This window comes from Musca vetustissima, unplaced genomic scaffold, assembly GCF_032173495.1.
Source record: "Musca vetustissima isolate MV318-11 ecotype Yass unplaced genomic scaffold, APGP_CSIRO_Mvet_v1 utg1397, whole genome shotgun sequence".
Classification (NCBI taxonomy): Eukaryota; Metazoa; Arthropoda; class Insecta; order Diptera; family Muscidae; genus Musca; species Musca vetustissima.
Window position 1 is genome coordinate 239,929 of NW_026880157.1, and position 19,847 is coordinate 259,775.

Below are 19,847 nucleotides of genomic sequence, written 5' to 3' on the forward strand. Positions count from 1 at the left end.
ATTTACAATAAGATAAAAAGCAGGAACAAGGTCCTCAAGTCGCTTGCCGGCAGCTCTTGGAGTGCTTGGTGGTGCGCTATGCTGCGCCAGTGTGGTTCGCGAATATAAGCGATACGCGGTAGATGAACATTCAAACCTGTAAGAATGCCGCCTGAGAACTACGACAGGGTGCCTCCTTATGACACCAGTGGACCATTTACAGGCAATGGTCTTAACCGTACATCGTCACAACAGGATGTTGTCGATGCAGTACCTGATTGATGTTATCACAGGAATCATCAATGCCATCATCCCTTGGATAGAATTCCCCCACCCTGTAATGTAAGGAGAGACCTACACCACCAAATTTGTGAGGTCTAACGGTGTTATAGAAATCCTTAGATCAAAAGGCTTATCGAGCAGGAATGGACCAGTACCATGTGAATGCAGTACTTGGAGTCCACCCACCAGAGAGTGGGTTTAGCCCAATTCGTATTGGGCCCAAATTGACAGCGCGATACCAAACACATGCCCTGCGTGTGCATCTCACGATAAGATGCATGTCTTTAATTGCCCTGATAAACCCACTCATGCAGGGTACAAAGAGCCGCCTCGATTCTAATAACTAGAACCACGAGAAGCACCCTCTGTGTCTCTGCATGAACAAAATCTATAGCGAAATTGTACCTACGGGCATAGATGTCTCTGCTATTGACATTGGACCAAGGTGGCCGGCATGTCGTTATCCCATAGCGCACTTATGCTGCATGAACAAAATCTATGGCTGTGAAAATTGCTTACATACAAGCTGGATAGCAGTGTTTTCCAAGCTGAAATCATCGCTATTTGGAAGACAGCGGAATTGATAAAATGTCTGGATGCAGAAATCGTTGAACCGGCCACTATCTTTGTGGATAGTCCTCCTCCTCTGGACGGTCTGGCTTTCTATACAAACGCGTAAAACTAAGCGGCTATATATCAGGCCTTGAGCTTACCTACAAGCTTAATAGCAGCGTTTTCCAAGCTGAAATCTTCGCTATTTAGAAGACAGCGGAATTGATAAAAAGTCTGGATGCAGAGATCGTTGAACCTGTCACTGTCTTTGTGGATAGTCCTTCTCCTCTGGACGGTCTGGCTTTCTATACAAACGGATCCAAGATGGAAGAAGGTACAGGGGCTGGCATCTATAGTGAAAGGCTAGGCCTTGAGCTTACATACAAGCTGGATAGCAGTGTTTTCCAAGCTGAAATCTTCGCTATTTGGAAGGCAACTGAATTGATAAAAAGTCTTGATGCAGAGATCGTTGAACCGGTCACTATCTTTGTGGATAGTCAGGCAAGCCTGACTATTCACGGATTTAAAAAACCATCAAGTAATATCAAATCTGAGGTCGTTCTCGAGTGTAGAGCAGTTTTGGAAACACTCACTTACAGCCATCGGCTGTGTTGTGTACAGGACACCGTGACATCATGGGTAATGAAAAAGCAGGCAAATTAGCTAGATGAGGATTTCAATCTACACATCTAGCAATCGATTGCTCAATCAAACCACCCATCTGTCTCACTTTCTACCGTATCTAATCTTTTTAACTATGGAGTCTGTTTTAATCTACAGCATCATTAGAAACCTAAAGTGGTTGAAAAAGTGCAACCTTAGCCCTGTCCAATTTCTACAGCAATCGAAACTATTCCAACCTTCCTCCTAATACTTCTTGTTAACTTCTTATCCTTTCTATAGCCCAATGGGGTCTTTTTTTGATCACAACCAGTCCTGTGACCTGTATCTTGTTTAAAAATTATAATGGCAGACGTAATAGACTGTCGATGTACCAATGGATCAGATAAAGACAAGCTTAAGGGCTAGATATTCTATTGGCACGAGTTGAAGTGCCCAGGTGTCAGTTGAACAAATAGACATCTTTAGACAGAAGACCCGTCTATGGACGGTTTTATATATATAGAAATCTTGTCCAGAGGTATTCTATGTATGGCCACACGATATTTCAATTTGTACTCTATATATATATATATATATATAAGGCCTTCCTAAAGGCCTTTTGTTGATTCTAATTGTTAATAATAATAACAATAATGGATAATTTTAAAGACTAGCTGAAGTCTAGCTTTATAAGCGACGTGGACGGTCTGAATTGTCACAGAGCATAGATCTTATAAATTGAAATTGTTTAGAATACTTTTCGGAAGTTCTTTCTGTGGATAAATGACATATAAAATGATCCTCTATATATAATAGCAGAAGTGGAGCAATGGCCGTACGATTATACGATCTTTAAAATAGGTTTTCTAAATAATAAATATGTATATGGACCTTCTGTTCCGACTACCACCAAATCATCGATGGTAGTCGGAACTGATACTAAACCCCCACAACAAATTGAAATTTTTGCAGCCATAAAGATTAAAAAATCGCCTCAACTTATATCTAATCTAATGCTATTACAGCGGCAGATGCAATAACAACAAAATTGAAAACCATAAACAAATATCGTATGAGAATGGGAACATGAAAACAATAACAAAAAATATATAATAATAAGATACATTTGGAATACACTTACGGAAATACCTACATCCATACATATATAGAATTCAAAATAGCTGAGCAAAAACCTCAAGAAAAAATTGAAAACAACGTTACCCGTTAAACCCCCTCAGGCGGTTATTGCCCATTATTGTTCCTTCACAACGGAACCGCAAAGATATTGGCTGGCTAAAAGGCAAAACAAAAAAAATCGTCTCAAATACATTTCATTGTAAATTTGAAAATCAAAAAAACCAGAAGAAAACATTTCATTTTCAATGAATGAATTTTGAGTAACCAAATCGAAAACATGCTGAAACATTAATAGTGAGAATCGCATGTTCTTGCTTTTTTTTGCTGCTTTGCTAAGTTCTAAACAGAAAAAAATGCCGATAGCGAAAATGCCAAAAAACACAGATAATTTCTTCTAACGTATTAATTTGTCAGTCAATAGGCACAACCAACAACAACAAGAAAAACTCAAATATATATGTATGTCAAGATAATATAAAACATATGTGAATATACGTATTGGATATGCATATGACTATGACCACTATGAACTACCACAAAGGCTTAGAGAGCTATGGGAAATATGTATGATGACCTATGATGAGTATATTATGTTTGTATGGACCTATGTTCCATTGACCCTAAGCATATGACTATTTAAAATAGACCTTCTATAGACTTTTCAGGTTATTCTGTAGACGGTATACCTTTTTTTGTATAGATATGTTATAAATAGAAGTGATTTCTTGAAAGGTCCGTCGAATTCCTTTAAACTAATAGCCCCCTAAGAGGAAACCTCCGAATAAAGCTATTTCAAAAGGCGAAAACATCCTCGCATATCCAATTTTTGTTATACCCTTCTCCTCACTGTGGTACAGGGTATTATGTCTTTGTGCATATGTTTGTAACAGGCAAAAGAAATCAAGATAGACCCATGGTTCCTTTTGAGAATATGCATATAATCACTTTTTAAGTCGATTTATGCATGTCCGTCCGTCCCTCCGTCCGCCCCTCCGTCCGTCTGTCCATGTTAAATTGTAAACAAAGTACAGGTCGCATTTATTATCCGAATTAAATGAAATTAGGCATACGTCACTTATTTGGCCCAAGGACAAACCCTATTGAAATTGGGAAAAATCGGTTCAGATTTAGATATAGCTCCCATATATATTTTCGTCCGATTTAAGGTAAATGATGCACCAAAGTCCCTATATATCTTTTGATTTGCACGAAATTTGGCACAGCGTGCTTATCTAAGCCTAGAATGATGTGTGCTAAGTTTCATAAAAATCGGTTCAGATTTATATATAGCTCCCATATATATTTTGGTCCGATTTAAGGTAAATGGTGCACCAAAGTCCCTATATATCTCTCGATTTGCACGAAATTTGGCACAGCGTACTTAAATAAGCCTAGAATGGTGTGTGCTAAGTTTCATAGAAATCGGTTCAGATTTATATATAGCTCCCATATAAATTTTCGTCCGATTTAAGGTAAATGGTGCACCAATGTCCCTAAATATCTTTCGATTTGCACGAAATTTGGCACAGCGTACTGAATTAAGCCTAGAATGATGTGTGCTAAGTTTCGTGAAAATCGGTTTACCAAAGTCTCTGTATACCTTTCGATTTCTACGAAATTTGGTACAACGTACTGAATAAAGTCTAGAATAATGTGTGTTAAGTTTCGTGAAAATCAAAAATGCGACGTCTGTTAAGATTCATCTGTTGAATTTACCCAAAGTGGTGAAGGGTATCATATAGTCGGCCCCGTCCGACTTTACCACTTTCCTTACTGGTTTTATTTCCGATACTGTCGACATTTCAATAAGTGTGCCTCATCGAAATATTGGTTTGGACCAAATTCGGAGCCGATTCACAAATGTCCGTCCGTTGATTTCATCCAAACTTTGCTCATCGTAAAATTTCTTCCAAGCTTAGTTCAAGTTCGAAGATGGGGAGTATCGGTCTACTCCTTTTTTTACCTCCAACACAAAATGGTCAAAATGTTGCAATGTTTAATGGTATACTGTCTTATGACAGGTTTTCTATAGGCCTACTATAGATTCCGATCAGTTAATAAATTTATTTTGAGATTCTGGAAATTCGAACTAGAAGGGTACTAAACTGTATTAAATATGGCACCCTTCGTATTAGGCAACGAGAAGAGCTGGAATTCTAGAATTGGAATGTGAGTTACTGAGAGAAAGATGTACAAATAGGTTTTTGGAAATTCGACATTTAAGTGTACGAAAAGTACTAAACTGTACTACTATCATATTGAACATATCGACGCATGTTTTAAAGTTCTTTACGTTTTTAGATACTACGGTCCTTAATTTACATTCACTCAAATTTTGGTAATCATCGGCCAATCCAAACCAAAGTTATAATGTACTTAGCATGGCACGTACGATTAAATAAACTTCCATACTTTGAAAGCTTCTACTGAAAAACTCACTTTTCAGACTTAGCATACTATGGTTCGGAGGGGTCGTACTTATATGTACGAAAATAACTAAATTGTACTAAATTTGGTACAATTTGGATTTTGGGTGAACGGATAGACCTGTTAACCTGAATTTTGATATTAAGATTACTGTGGAGGACGGAGCTATAGAGAAAGCTTAGGCAATTCGCATTTTAGTGTACGAAAAGTACTAAACGGAATTAGATATGGTACAATTTAGATTTGGGTAATGGGCGAGAGCGAGAGGAAACCTAAAATTTGGAATAATGGTTGCTGTTGGAGTTTAAAATTGAGATATGGAAGTATATTACTTACATATGTCTACTAAATGGTACTATATTTGGTACAACTTGATTATGTGTGAACGGGTAGAGATGGACTTCATAATTTTGAAAATTACTGTTGCAGTACAGGATTGAGGTAGTGTTGGGAATTCGAATTTATAAGTACGAAAAGTACTAAATATGGTACAATTTGGATCTATGTGAATGGATAGAAATTTATGATTAAAATTACTGTTAGAGTGTAGAAATGAAGAAGTTTTCGAAAATCGTATTAAAGTCTACGAAAAGTAACAAATGGTACTAAATTTGGATGTTGGTGAACGTAGAGGTCTAGAATCCTTAAATGTGGACTTAAAAGTATTATTGTAGTCCAAGACTGAGGTTGTTCGTACTTATGGGTACAAAAAGTACTAAATTTTGTACTATTTGGACTTTGGCGAACGGGTAGAACTAGAATGCTAAATACTGTCTGAGTGTAGGTTTGAGATAGTTTTTGAATATTGGTACGAAAAGTACAGATGGGTACCAAATCTGGCACAATTTGAATTTTTGTGTTGGGATAACGGAGAGAGCTGGAAAATTGGAATAATGGTTACTGTTGGAATGTCGAACTGAATTTTGGAATAAAAATTACTTTTGGATTGAGGTAGTTTAGAAAATTCGTACTAAACGTTACTAAATTTAGTACAATTTGCATTTTGGGTCAAAGGATAGAGCTGGATATTTGGAATATTGAATAGAATTGAGACATGGAGGTAGTCTTGAAATTGTGTACTCATTTTTTTTTTTGAAAAGTTCTGAATTGAACCTGAATGTAGAACCTGTACGTATTTGCCAAAATATATAATTGGAATTTTGATCACCTTTGAATCTATATAATGGAAATAAAAAATATGTTTTTGAAAATAGTGCTTAAGTGTACGGAGAGAACTAAATGGCAATAAACTTGATATTTAATGTAGGAATAGAGATGGAATTGGTTATTATTAATAAAACAGAAATGGATATAGCCAAAAATGTACATAAATATAACTTCAAATTGATGTGCTAATCATAAAAGTCCGCCCTCCATTCCGACAAAAAATGCCTTCATCCTGCCATGTTAAGCTTATTTCTATTATTTTTGCCACCACTGTATGTGTACATTAATCTCATAAAAGGTACTAAAACATTTTTTTTTTGAATAACACAATGCCACATTTTGTGGTTAGCATCGTCTCCCGCCGCACCCGAACCTCTCCTCATAGACGGCGACTACTGCTGTCAAAACGCCACAACACATGTCCCCCAGTACATTGACCACAATGCGAATTAAGCGATTAAACAAAAAACTCAGGCGAGAAAAAACCTTCAAAAAATATTATTTCGAATTAAAACAAAAAAACATTGTTTAAAAAATATTAAACATTTTTTCCAACTTGACACAAAGAGTATAAAGACATTTCATCCAAAACATTTATGCGTCCGATGTGGTGGCGGTGGTGTTGTTTCATAGTCATTCGGCTACCCAGTAAACACAAAACGACAGTTTTAAATATATACATAGTCGGACAGCCAGACAAAACATTTCATATATTGGCGAAAAAAGTGACATCAATTTCCATTTTATTTTGTTGTTGCTCTTTTCTTTCTTGTTTTTTCTGGCGTTGGAGGAAGTTCATTTCTTGCCATTGTACATCACAACGACAACGGCAATATTTCATTAATTTATTACCTCAGGAAGAAATCAAATAAAAAATAAAAAAACAAACGAAACATACAGTGGGCTTTACTAATTAATAGTCTCAATGTGTGTGATGCGGTTAGAGTATGAAATAAATTATTTTTTTTATAAAAGTATATAGTATTGTTTTGTGTTTGTTTAATTTTCGTTATTTTTCTTTCTTTATAAAATAAAATTATTGTTTCAAACTAAAAGGCATTCAATTGTCTACAATTGTTTAATTAAAACAAATATTTAATTTGTTTTTAATTAAAAAGTCTTTGAGAAAGATGGAGAAATTAATTCGAATAATGACTTCATTGTATATATGATATTTTGAAGTGTCCGACTGACAGAGGATGTCCGACTGACAGAGAGCAGTCGTTCAACTTGATTTTCCTATGGTCCATTGTGATCATCCTAAAAGTCGTTGTAAAAAAAAGATATAGAAAAGAACAAGAAGAATAGTGTCAGTCGGTGTTGCCTCAGCCTATGGTCTGCAGAGGTCTACGGAATTACACACAGTTTTTATACCCTACACAACTATGTTGTCAGGGTATTATAGCTTTGTGCAGCCCCAAAAATTTGTAACGCCGCGAAATATTGGTTCTAGACCCACCTTTAAGTATACCGATCGTCATATCTCGACTAGCTGAAACGATCTAGACATGTGTGTCCGTCCGTCCGTCTGTCCATTATAATTTGTAAACACGATACAGGCCACAGTTATGGACCAATCTTCACGAAATTTTGCATGTAGGATGGGTTCTGACCAATGAAGACCCCTACTGTTTTTGGAAAAGATCGGTTAATATTTAGGGGATGAAATGGACCAAAAACATTATTTTTGTCGGTTTTTCTGGTCGCTCCAGAGGCCGCAATTATGGCCCAAACACCGCGAATTTTTGCATGGAGAAGCGGATTGAGCCAGAGAATAAGCATGCATGTTTTGATAAAGATCGGTCAATATTTAGCGGGTCAAATGGACCCTGACTTTTGTGTGAAAAATGACAAAATTTGTATTCTATGGCATATATATTTACTCCTGGAGGATGTAGACCCGAGGAGTTGATAGCATATCCAAGAGGAGTGGTTGGCCTTTAAATTGATACCAAATATAGTGATGTACCTACTCAGATGTGGGAGTTACAGTCAAATATTTACAGGTGCTTACGTATTCAGATATTATTTAGTAACCCATTACCAAATTTAAAGGGGGAATATCGCGCTGATGGCTTTAAAATTTTTCATGAAGTTCCAGTTATGGTCAAGAACAACGCCTACAATTTTCGGTGATGATCAGATTAAAATTTTGGGATGAAATGGACCGAAAACTTAATTTTTTGTGTGTTTTCGAGTCGAGTATAATCCGAAAATCACAACAAAAACCACAGTGAAGGTAATCTGGACAAGTAATTAGAAGGACTGTACTGAATATTCGAAAAAGTAAGTACGAGGTGTTGTTGACCTCTAATCGGGCATGAGGGGGCAAATATCACGAAATATTACTCTGACTCGGAATAAACATCTTCAGAAAGTTAGAGTTCGTGGTAGTTGTGTATTGGGAGATACCAAAAAGAGTGGAAATATTGAAAATCGACCTCAAATTGTCTTAAACGGATTTGTTTGAAAGAAACAGGGGTCTAAAACCAATATGTCGATGAGGGACACTCTTGCCGTATCAAAGTGTCCATCAGTGTTGCCTCAGCCATTGGTATGCGGAGGTCTAGAAATTAAACACAAGTTTTATTATTTTTATTTTCAGGTATTGGGTATTTGAAAAAATATTCCAAATTGTCTGAAACGGGTTTGGTCCAAAGAAAAATGTTCAATATTTCGATGATACACATTTTTGCCGTATGTGTCTCTTTTTTATGCCCTCATTAGCCATAAGGCTGAGGGTATAAAATTGAAAAAAAAAAATAGACTATCTTTCTCATGTCTAACAAACATTTGACCCCTTCTGTTTTGAAGCATGTTAATTGTACATCTAGGATCCTCATTCCATTTAATTCTGTCTTTTTTACTGTAAATCTTTGAGATTTTATTAAAATAGTAGCTAAGAAGAAGTTTGGCAGTAGCGTTAATTTCTATATTGATTGATTGGGATCTGCATGGAGCAAGCTTTTTGTTGCTATGACCTGGAACAAATATAAACACTAACAAACTGACAAAAATTCCCGCAATTTTTTTAACAATCAACTCTATTACAATAACATGTGTTTGGTTTTCAATTTTGTCTTACTGCCAAGAAAATATAAAAATGGCTAGAAACAAATGTAGTACTCCGATAAAACAGCTACTTACCAGTGACTGTGAAAATAATTTATCACAGAAAATGATTTCGGAGAAATTATATGTCGGTATTATGCAACCAGATCAGCAGTGACAGTTCAGCACGGAGGAAGGCTGTAAAAAGAACATCAGATCTTATCCATTTAAGTGTTCAATGCAATTTGTGAGACGATTATCGTTGGATAAAACCTCAAGAACAGAGCATGGACGATCTATGGTAGCAAGCCTACATGCACGGAAATTAACAAGAAAGTTCTTTTATTTCTGAAAAGAATCGGAAAGCCAGATTGCCTTTCGCAAAAGTTCATATTAATTGGAATTCGACTCAGTGGAGAAATATTTTGTGCTCTCTGATGAATTATAGTTAAATATTAAAGACTCAGACATGAAAAAAATTACTGTGAGAAACTCCAAAAATTAAGGGCTCATGGCACGGTATTGCAATGGTACATATAGCTCCCATATATAGTTTCGTCCGATTATTATTGACCCTTTCAGTGTCAAATAAAATTTTTTGTCGGAATAAAAATCTAATATTTTGTATTTAAAATCATGTGAAAGCACTGAGTTTAGAAAAAAAAACTATTTTTATTTTAACCCTCGGGACAGTTTTGTTTGTCTTTCAGTAAAAACAACAACATCAATTGTAACGTTACATAGTATAACAGAAAAATCGCAAAGAAAGAGAGTAATGTTAAATGTCGAATATATTCGACAAAAACACTGAAAGGGTTAAAGCCCCAAAATATGGCCGATTCGCACAAAATTTTACACAAAGTACTGAAGTTACTACATCTTAACGTGCGTCAAGTTTTGTTGAAATCGGTTCAGATTTAGATATAGTTCCCATGTACAAATGGTGCACCAAAGCCCCAAAATATGGCGGATTCGCACAAGAATTTGCAAAACGTACTGTTTTTTTGTGCCAGTATTAACGCGTTTTTCTCAAAACAGTGTTTTTTGTTGAAAATCGCTGAAGTTCCAAAACGAAAATAGTTTGGTGGGTTCTCTTGAAAGTCAAAATTCCTAAATAGGACGGGGCCGTTATATCTGGGCTATAACAAAAACGTAGATCAAAATATTTTAAATACCAAACATCCAAACATAGTAGCAATGTATGTACAAAATCTCAAAGATCTACCATAAATATTGTGATCACTATCGTAATTTCAACAAATTTCAACAGACAGACGGACCTGATTACGACAATATATAAATTTACTCTTATGGTGTCGTCTTTGACAAATATTTCGAGTTTTTGCAAATTTTTAAATTTGTAAATCTTTTTAACCATTCATTAACAGCAAATTAACTAACGCCTAAAAGTATGCAACAGTTTTTATTTAATTTTTCTCCCCCTGAAACCATCAGATTGTGTAGTTGCCTGTTTCTTTCATTCAAAAATCAATTAGAGAGGCAATGTAATAAAAATCTAATTTTATTACCGAACGCCAAAGCCTTTCCTAAGAAGAACCGTTATAGCTTTTAAATATTTTGTAAGTGATTAAATTAATGTAGCGCAACCCAACCCGCCCTGACCTCCTCCCTTTTAGCATACATTGTTAACACTATTTTACACACTATCGCCGTTGCCTGTCCAGCCGTATCATCTATTCATTCATTGTGTTTGCATTAAGTACAACAATAGCGTGTCAATGTGTCACTTCTTTTTGTTGTTCAAGTTGCCAATGTTATGTACAATGCTGATGGTTTTTGTTTTTATTGTCCGCATTAAAGACCATACAAGTCAGTCGATGATTTAATATGGAGCAATTACTACATTTTTTCGCCCCAAAATGATACGGATGATGTATTCCATTACTTGCGAAGATAGATAGGACAGGGGTAAACGGAATGTTAACTGACTGGCTGATTGCTGATGCTGTTTTTGTGCATCTTGTCCGGAATTGGAATTCTTGGGGAATTTGTAGTGTGCTTGGGTGGGGGGTTCGGCAAATTGTGGCTGCTTTGCTGACTGGCTGGCGCTGTGTTTCTGTGCCTTTGTACTCACTCACATCTTAAATTAGTCTGTAATTAGTGAAGGTTACAAAGGCCACATATATAATATTTTGTTTTTCTTTTGTTGTTGTTGTTGCGATAATATTCTGATGACGTTGTTTTATTAAAATTTCTTCTTTTATTCTGGTTTTCTAAACACACCGAGAGAGCTAGAGCGATAAACACCCATTACCCGCCATAACGACGTCAAGATGTATTTGAATGAACACAACAAAAACAACAACAACGCACACACAAAATAACTCCTGGAATTTTGTGATTACGCGCTAGTTTTTTTATAATAATTTATTTATTCATTTCATTCTTGCCTTTCATTTCAGATACAATAGACGCTCTTTGTGCCTGGTAGTCGTGACAATTTATCCCATTCTGCAGACAAAAAATTCAAACGAAAAAACCCAAACACTGATATTAAACATCAAAAACGGATTTTTTTTAATTCAGACGACACCAGTAGTAACGCCAAACCAAGTGTAAATGAAATCAGACGGAAACCGCACAGAACAACCATTGATGTGAGCAACAATGCCGATGATGATGACGCTGAGGATCACACTAATGGGTACAAGCTGGCACTTGATAACAATGCTGCTGTCAATGGAGATGATACTGTTGTTGCCTTTGATGTCTAATTGGGTGATGAGAGTAATGTAATTGTTGGAGCTGGACAACATCAACACAAAACAATAACAATAAACTAAAAATAGAAAAAAGAAATCTGCACCGTCGTGCTGTGGCGCTACTTCTTGCTGAAGCCGCCATCGACGCCTTCTGCATCATTTTCACACCTTAACCCAACGCCAATTTTAATTTGACATGATGCGTTATTCGGAAATCTCTAGGGATTTGTCTAGCGATAATTTACGCTATGTTGAATTTGTTGGCCACCACGATGATGTCGATGTCGATGATGACGCTTGTCCCAGGGAAGCCTCACCATTGAGTGATACCTCAAATGGCAGTGGTCCATTGGTGACAAAATCACCAGCTCATCCTCTCTCCTCATGTCGTCGCCACAATCATAATATACGCACCAAGCGTTTATATATTGATGATGAGGCGGATGACGATAACACCGCTGATGCCGATGATGATGATCATCATGATGGCCAGAAATATAATCATTATGATAATATATCATTGGGCAATAATCGCAGCAACTTTAGTGGCTTCTATGCGGGATTGCGTAATTCCAAACGTTTTTCCAGTGGCAGTGGTGGCAGTAATAGTTCAGTAAATGGTACTGTTAATGGTGCTGCCACCATTGGCTACGTGCGCCATCGCAAGGATAGCACACATTCGACCCAGAGTTGTCAATTTGATACGGAATCACCGCATAAGCATCATTTGAATGCCAGTGGTGGTATTAGTAAATCGTTGAATATCAAGGGGCGACGTAAACATTCAATTGGTTGTCTAAATGCTTTTTCATCATCGCCTGATTCGCCGGGTAACTATTATGGTGTGGGGTAAGTAGAATATATTTCATTTGATTATTTTTTTAAGCATTTCTAAATTATTTCCTCTTTCCATTACAGCTGTGGACCGCCTGCCTTGAAATCAAATAGTCTGCCCGGTCATACCTCCAGCAAATCTTCTTCGTCCTCATTGGATGCCACCATATTAAGTGCTTTACGTATACCCGCCGATGAATTAGCCAATCAATTAACCCTATTGGATTTTTCTGTTTTTGCTGCCATACAGCCGGACGAATTGACCAGTTGTGCATGGACCAAAAAGGAAAAACACACCGTAACACCGAATATTGTTGCATTTACCAAACGTTTCAATCACACGAGTTTTTGGGTTGTTCAGGAGATATTGAGCGGTGATCAACCGAAACAGAGAGCAGAGATATTGGCACATTTTATAAAGGTGGGTTATTAAAATAGGAAAGGTATATATTTCTATAAATTTGAATACCCTCAATGGATTTCAAAAGTCTGCTAAATGTGGATTTATTCAATCAGAACTTCAATGGAGGAAGGTCACATATATCTCTTAGAAAACCGGATAAATTGATTCTGAGGTGTAAGCGTTTTTATATCCTTCAGCACACTGTGGTACAGGGCAAAAGGAAACGAAATAGACACAGGGTTCCTTTGGAGAATATGCATATAATCACTTTCTGAGTTGATATATGGATGTCTGTCCCTCCGTCCATCTGTCTGTCCATGTATTCTTGTGAACAGATTTAGATATAGCCAACATATATAGTTTCGTCCGATATTTGCAAATGGTGCACCAAAGACCCAAAGTTAGGCCGATCGAAACAACATTTTGCACAATATGTCCAGTTTGATGTCTGTGAAGTTTTGTGGAAATCGATTCAGATTTATATTGTCCTACTGAGGCAAAATGTTGCACAGCGCACTGAATTAGGTGCAGTTTAATGTCTGTGAGGTTTTGTTGAAATCGGTTCAGATTTAGATATATCTCCCATATATTGTTTCGTCCGATTTTAGATTACCTCCCCGACAAAATGGTAAAAATTGTGCAATTTGTAAACAAACAATCGTCCTCTATGAATTGTTGCTGCTTTAAATATATCTCTATTTTCAATACATTACTAATATATTTCTATTCTTCCTCTCCTTTATTATAGGTTGCCAAAAAACTACACGAACTCAATAATCTTCATTCCTTGTTTGCCATTATTTCGGCCATGCAAAGTGCCAGTATATATCGGCTAAAGAAAACCTGGGCGTATTTAGCGAAAAAGGATAAACACAGCTATGAGCGTTTAAGTGATATTTTCAGCGATCAAAATAATTGGGAAAATTTACGAGCCTATTTGGAGAGTTTACGTTTACCATGTATACCATATCTGGGATTGTTTCTAACCGATTTAATTTACATCGATTTGGCATATCCGCAAAAGAATGGCATCGAACCGGAACAACGAAGAAATCGTATGAATAATATATTACGTGTTATATCGAATTATCAAGAATCGAATTATACAAATATACAGCCAATAGAATCTACACAGAAATATTTAACCTCAATACGTTATATAGAAGAGCTGCAGAATATCTTTGAGGAAGAACAATATAAGTGAGTAGATAATAATACTAAAATGAAATTTCTTAAAACATATGTATTTTTTTTGTTTCTTTTAGAAAATCCTTAAAACTTGAACCAATTTCCCCATTGGCCCCCAGCTCTTCTTCTTGTAGCTCTAAGGAATCGTTTAATGTGGATGTCGTTACCCCCGCATTGGCTTGTTTAAATCTCTCACCTGCCAAGACGGCAGGTTCGGTACGTTTACCCAGTTCCTCGGCAGTTAAATTTATACCCGGACATCGTAAATGTCGTAGTTTGGGTACCAAGTAAGTATTTCCCTTTTTTGACAAAATGTTTTCCTAGAATTTTCTTCTACAATTTTCACAAAAAAATCTCATTGATTTATAATTCTTTTCGTTTTCTATTCAAATTATCCAACAAAAACAAAAACTCAAACTGTGCTATCCTTCATCAATTTCTTATGCAACGTCATGCCACCCACCACCATCCACAACGACCACTACTGTCATCAAAATAAATACCTTCCTTCTCAAACATCATTGGTATTGTCTTAATCGTAAACCACAACAACAATACAATAAAAAAATCTACAATATTTATTCATTTTCAAAATTTTGTATTTGAAATTGTGCTCTTTTCATATTTATTGCCTCCCTTATATTCTTCATATTTGTTTTGATGTTGCATTTCTGTTTTTGTTTTTTTCACCCGGCGCTTTTATTTCTAACCTAATTGCTTTTTATGTCAACATTTATTCGCTCGCCTATATCTCAATACTACAAAATATTTTACTAAATATATATAGGTTTCGTAGCACAAGTTTGCCACGAAATTTTTCACATAAATGCCAATGTTCACTTATAATGCTAACAAAATCTGGCATTATTATCAATACCACATCCGCCGCTGCAAAGCATTTACGTTGTCCCTGTTGTTCTTGTTGCCGGTGTCGGTGAGTTGTTTCTCATTTTCTTTATTTTCTATTGTTTATTAGTTTTTTCTCTCTCTCTTCTGTTTCTACTCCAATTATATCTAATTGTCCAGCTTCAGCAAAATATATCATTTATGCTAAAGCACCATTTTTCATATACATACATACCAACATTTATTGTGCTTTGTGGTTTTGATTTGCTATGCTTATTATCGTTGCTCAATTCAAATATTTCATTCCTTTAAAATCAATACATAAAAAAATGTACGCTTAAATGGCACATAACTGTTTCTAATTTAACAAATCCAGGATAAATAAGACGCTATTGATACAGATGCCACCTTATTTTCTCAGAGTCCAGCGGCTCATTGTGTCCCTTCTGAAAATATTTGCAAATTAAAAAAACAGTAGGGAAAGTTCAAAAGTAGGACGGGGCCGACGATATGATATCCTTCGCTACTTTGGGTACATTCAAGAGATGCTCATATGTACAATATCCTGTAAATAGAACAGACATAGCATCTTTGGAGAACCATTGACATGAAATTGGACGAAATTAAATGTGTGATCTACATAGATAATTCAATTTTTTTTTAAAACAACCTATACACATACAATTCCGAAATCTATGAAAAATTGCAGGTCAATTGGGCAGACTTGGGTTCTTGGGCGAACTATTTGTATGAAATCGAGCAAAATTATGTATGGGGGCTATATGTACATTTGGAGGTATTAAAACACAGTGCGCTGTCCAAAATTGTTCTCCATCGAAGAAACGTTTTCGCTCCTCGGTACACCATTTACATAAAATTGGACAAAACTATATATGGGAGCTATATCTAAATCTGAACCCATTTCAACAAAACTTGACAGATATTAATATGGAACCATTTCAGTGCACTGTGTCAAATTTTGTCTCAATCGGACAAATGTTAGCAGTTTGGTGCACCATTTACAGAAAATCGGAGGAAACTATATATGGAAGCTATATTTAAATCTGAACTGATTTTAACAAAACTTCTCGGACATCAAACTCTACCTAATTCAGTACACGGTGCCAAATTTTGTCTCAATCGAACAAATGTTGGCAGTTTGGTGCACCATTTACATAAAATCGGGACCTATATCTAAATCTGAACCGATTTCAAAAAACATTTACAGACATTAAACTGGACCTAATTCAGTACGCTGTGCAAAATGTTGTCATAATCGGATAAATATTGGGAGTTTGGTGGTCCATTTAGATAAAATCAAAATATATATGGGAGCTATATATATATTTCTGCACAGATTTTCTCCAATTTCAATGGGGTTCGTCCTTGGTTCAAGTAAGTGACTTGTGCAAAATTTCATATAAATCGGATTATAAATGCGACCTGTACTATGTTCACAAGAATACATGTCCGGCCATGACAGACCGGACAGACGGACATGCATAAATCGACTCAGAACATGATTCTATGCATATTGTCAAAAGGAACTATGGGTCTATCTAGTTTCCTTTTGCATGTTACAACTATATGCACAATGACATAATACCTAGTATCACAGTATGGTGAAAGGTATAAAAAAGGAGGATGTTAGGTTCACCGGGTCCGACTTTCGTATTTCCAATGACAGGCTTCCCACTATCCTTCCTGGCTGTTACCGAAACATGTGAGACAGCGGGCTGCGCTGCTTTCGTTGGCAGTTCTTTGCAGCTGGTTGCTGTTCCTCCATGGATTTGATTTCAGTTGTAACAGTTTCTACCTTAGTCACCGATGCTACCGCTGACACAACTCCTCTCTTTGGTGTCGTGTTTGCCTCATTCTTTGATCCTGTGCAGTGGGGTTCCTTTGGCGTTGCCTTGGTAGAGGACTATGTGTCGAGGATTATGTTGGGTGCTCAACTATGTGTATACGCCTTTTTAGCAATTTTGGGTGCAGGAGTCTCCAGCAAGCGTTGCAAAGTGGCTTTGGGGCACTCACTCAATTCTTTTAGTAGCCGTTCGCCTCAGAAGTGATGGCCTGTCGACTGAAGCCGACGGTTTCCGTTTTGGAGGAGCCCACACCCACAGCTGTGCACTTTTGACGTCTCCTGCCCCTCCAGTAGCCGTAAACCTCAGAAGTGATAGTCTGTCGACTTAAGCCTTCGAGTTTCTCCTTGGAGAAGTTCACACCCACAGCTGGCTTATTTGACGTCCCCCGTCGATTTAGGAATAGCCATTTCATTCTACATTGAGGAATTATCCCATATGTTATCAGGGATGCTCTCCAGACTTAGGCGAATGCTGCCGTATAATCAATGAGATTGAAGAAGGATTCACTTTGTCGGGTCAGATTTTCATTTATGTCGCAGACGACTTTGTGTCGCCTGTTGCGACTTGCGTGAACATTGATTGTAATAAGAGTCCACGTGTTCATATTACAAGTATTTGCCCTTGTGACATTAAATACTGAAGGTGCCAAGGCAAGCACACTATCGCCAGTCGAAGAATTTTTTTTTGGGGGTTTTAAAAAGTTTGGGACACCACAGGCTTTGGTTAAGTATCATGAAATAGCCTCTTTACCATGGCAAAGACTGTGTAACTAAACCTAATACTCATCGGGGTGTCCAGGTATCGATAAAACTACAATAATTCGCATAACACCACAGCATTAGGTAGTCATCCGTTCCGTTTAGACCCGCTGATTGACCGCCTTCGAATACAGTCGGAACCCTAACTGCAAACCATATACAATGATGGGCACGTGTTCGCATAACACCACAGCGTTAGGTAGTCATCCTTTAGGGTAGGAGACTAGGAACCCATATGTTTGGTTAATTATAGCCTCTTCGGCCTAGAATACCATTGACCCTCGGTCATTTCTTCTGAGACCCTCCGTTTAGACCCGCTGATTGACCGCCTTCCTACATAACAATTTAGGACTCTTTCCCTCAGAAATATTATAACGTCGGACTGTTTCAAATCCTTTCTCAATTAAGGTCCTGTTGAGGAGTGGTGATAGAATCCCACCCTGCGGTGTCCATCTATACCTTAGCATGTGGCTGACCTAGACTATGATTGGCTTGAAAGTTCCATCGATATCAATGCATACTGCAAAAATAACCTTTTCTTATCGAAGGTACTTTTAATGTGGCCACCTCATGCAAAAAGGGTTTCCACTAATATCCCTTTTGGTACGAGTTGTTTGTACCTTAGCATATCGTTGTTTGTCTTAATCGACGCTACGATTTATGGTGTCGACTCTCCGTTCCATAGTTATGAGTAAGAATGAAGTTAGATCTTAGATGAAGTCAAATCTTTCGGTGTGCGGAAATCATATCCATTTGCACTCGAGACCATATTATGTTGTTGTTCGAGTACATTTCGAACTTTGCTTTGCTTGTCGCCGTTTTTCATTTGTCGTTTTATTCCACAATTTTTGCTTTAATGCTCAGCTGAGATTTAATGCTGCTTAGCTATAGAAAATTAATGAAAAATAACGAAGATTTTCTAATTACCTATTCTTTTTCTCTTTCTTTTCAGTATTTTTGGTAAATCGAATGCGGTAAATACTAACAATGAAGTTATGAATAATACCTTGGCAAATGGCGTAACCTATCATGATCATTTGCTGCATATACAACCACGACATTTATTGGATGATTCGGTGCTGGAACAACCACAATGTGGTGGAGGTGGCGGTGTCGGCAGTGGTGTGACCACACCACACAATGGCTCCTTGCATTTGGGTGAAAATGGTGTCGTTGTGGATATGTTAAGCTGTCATTTGCACGAAGTTAGCCATTTACAAATACCCACAGATGAAGAGGGCGCTGGTAATACGCTCCAGGGTTGTGTACGACGTAAAACTGTGCAAAAGGAGGGACGTAAACCGGCCGTGGCCTCATGGCAACGTTATTATATACAAATATGGGCAAACTCGTTGGTGTATTTTCCACCTAAATCTTTTAAGGGTAGCGAACGCAGCGATTTCAAAAGGGAACCATGCAAAGTGTGCCCCCTAGAGGGATGGTATGCCCAAGTGGTTATAAATCCCAAACATAAAAATACATTTGAACTATATCATCGAGCATTGGGTACAATATATAAATTTCGTACCGATAGTCCACAGGCTACCCAATTGTGGTGTAGTACAATTTGTAAAATTGCCCTGCAACAGAATAATAAGACTCAGAAGGCATTGCCCGTTAATTTAATGTCTTTTGAATAAGAGGAGAATTTTTCCTTTACTGGAAGATCTAGAAAAATGAGAAGGAAAATGTGAAACCTATTGCAAACTACTTAAATGTAAAATCTAACCGGCCAAAAGAAGAAAACAAAATATATATAGTTATATTTTTTGTGGTACTATATGTTATGTTGTTAATTTAAGTAGTCATGTTTATTGGAAAGGGTATATAACTATTTGAATATGGGGTCTTTTTGATGATAGCTTAGAGAAATAAAATGATATTTGTAACCACCACCACTACTACTACCACACATCCTCCTAATTCACCAACTATTTATATAAGCTTTATGCCAAAAACAACACAAGGAAGGGATACAAAATGTTTCCCAGTTTCTCCCATCTCACTGAAAAAAAATACTCTTAGATTACAA

At 36.9% G+C, this 19,847-nt stretch overlaps 1 protein-coding gene across 1 annotated transcript; it reads left to right on the plus strand.

Moving 5' to 3' along the window:
* The first annotated feature begins 12,112 nt into the window (after nt 1-12,112).
* On the plus strand, nt 12,113-19,455 carry LOC133325565 (ras-specific guanine nucleotide-releasing factor RalGPS1). The gene is made up of 5 exons (XM_061534305.1): nt 12,113-12,770; nt 12,840-13,176; nt 13,907-14,358; nt 14,424-14,633; nt 18,768-19,455. The coding sequence occupies exons 1-5, from the start codon at nt 12,118-12,120 to the stop codon at nt 19,453-19,455; spliced, it is 2,340 nt and encodes a 779-aa protein (XP_061390289.1). The 5' UTR covers nt 12,113-12,117.
* Nucleotides 19,456-19,847: the final 392 nt, after the last annotated feature.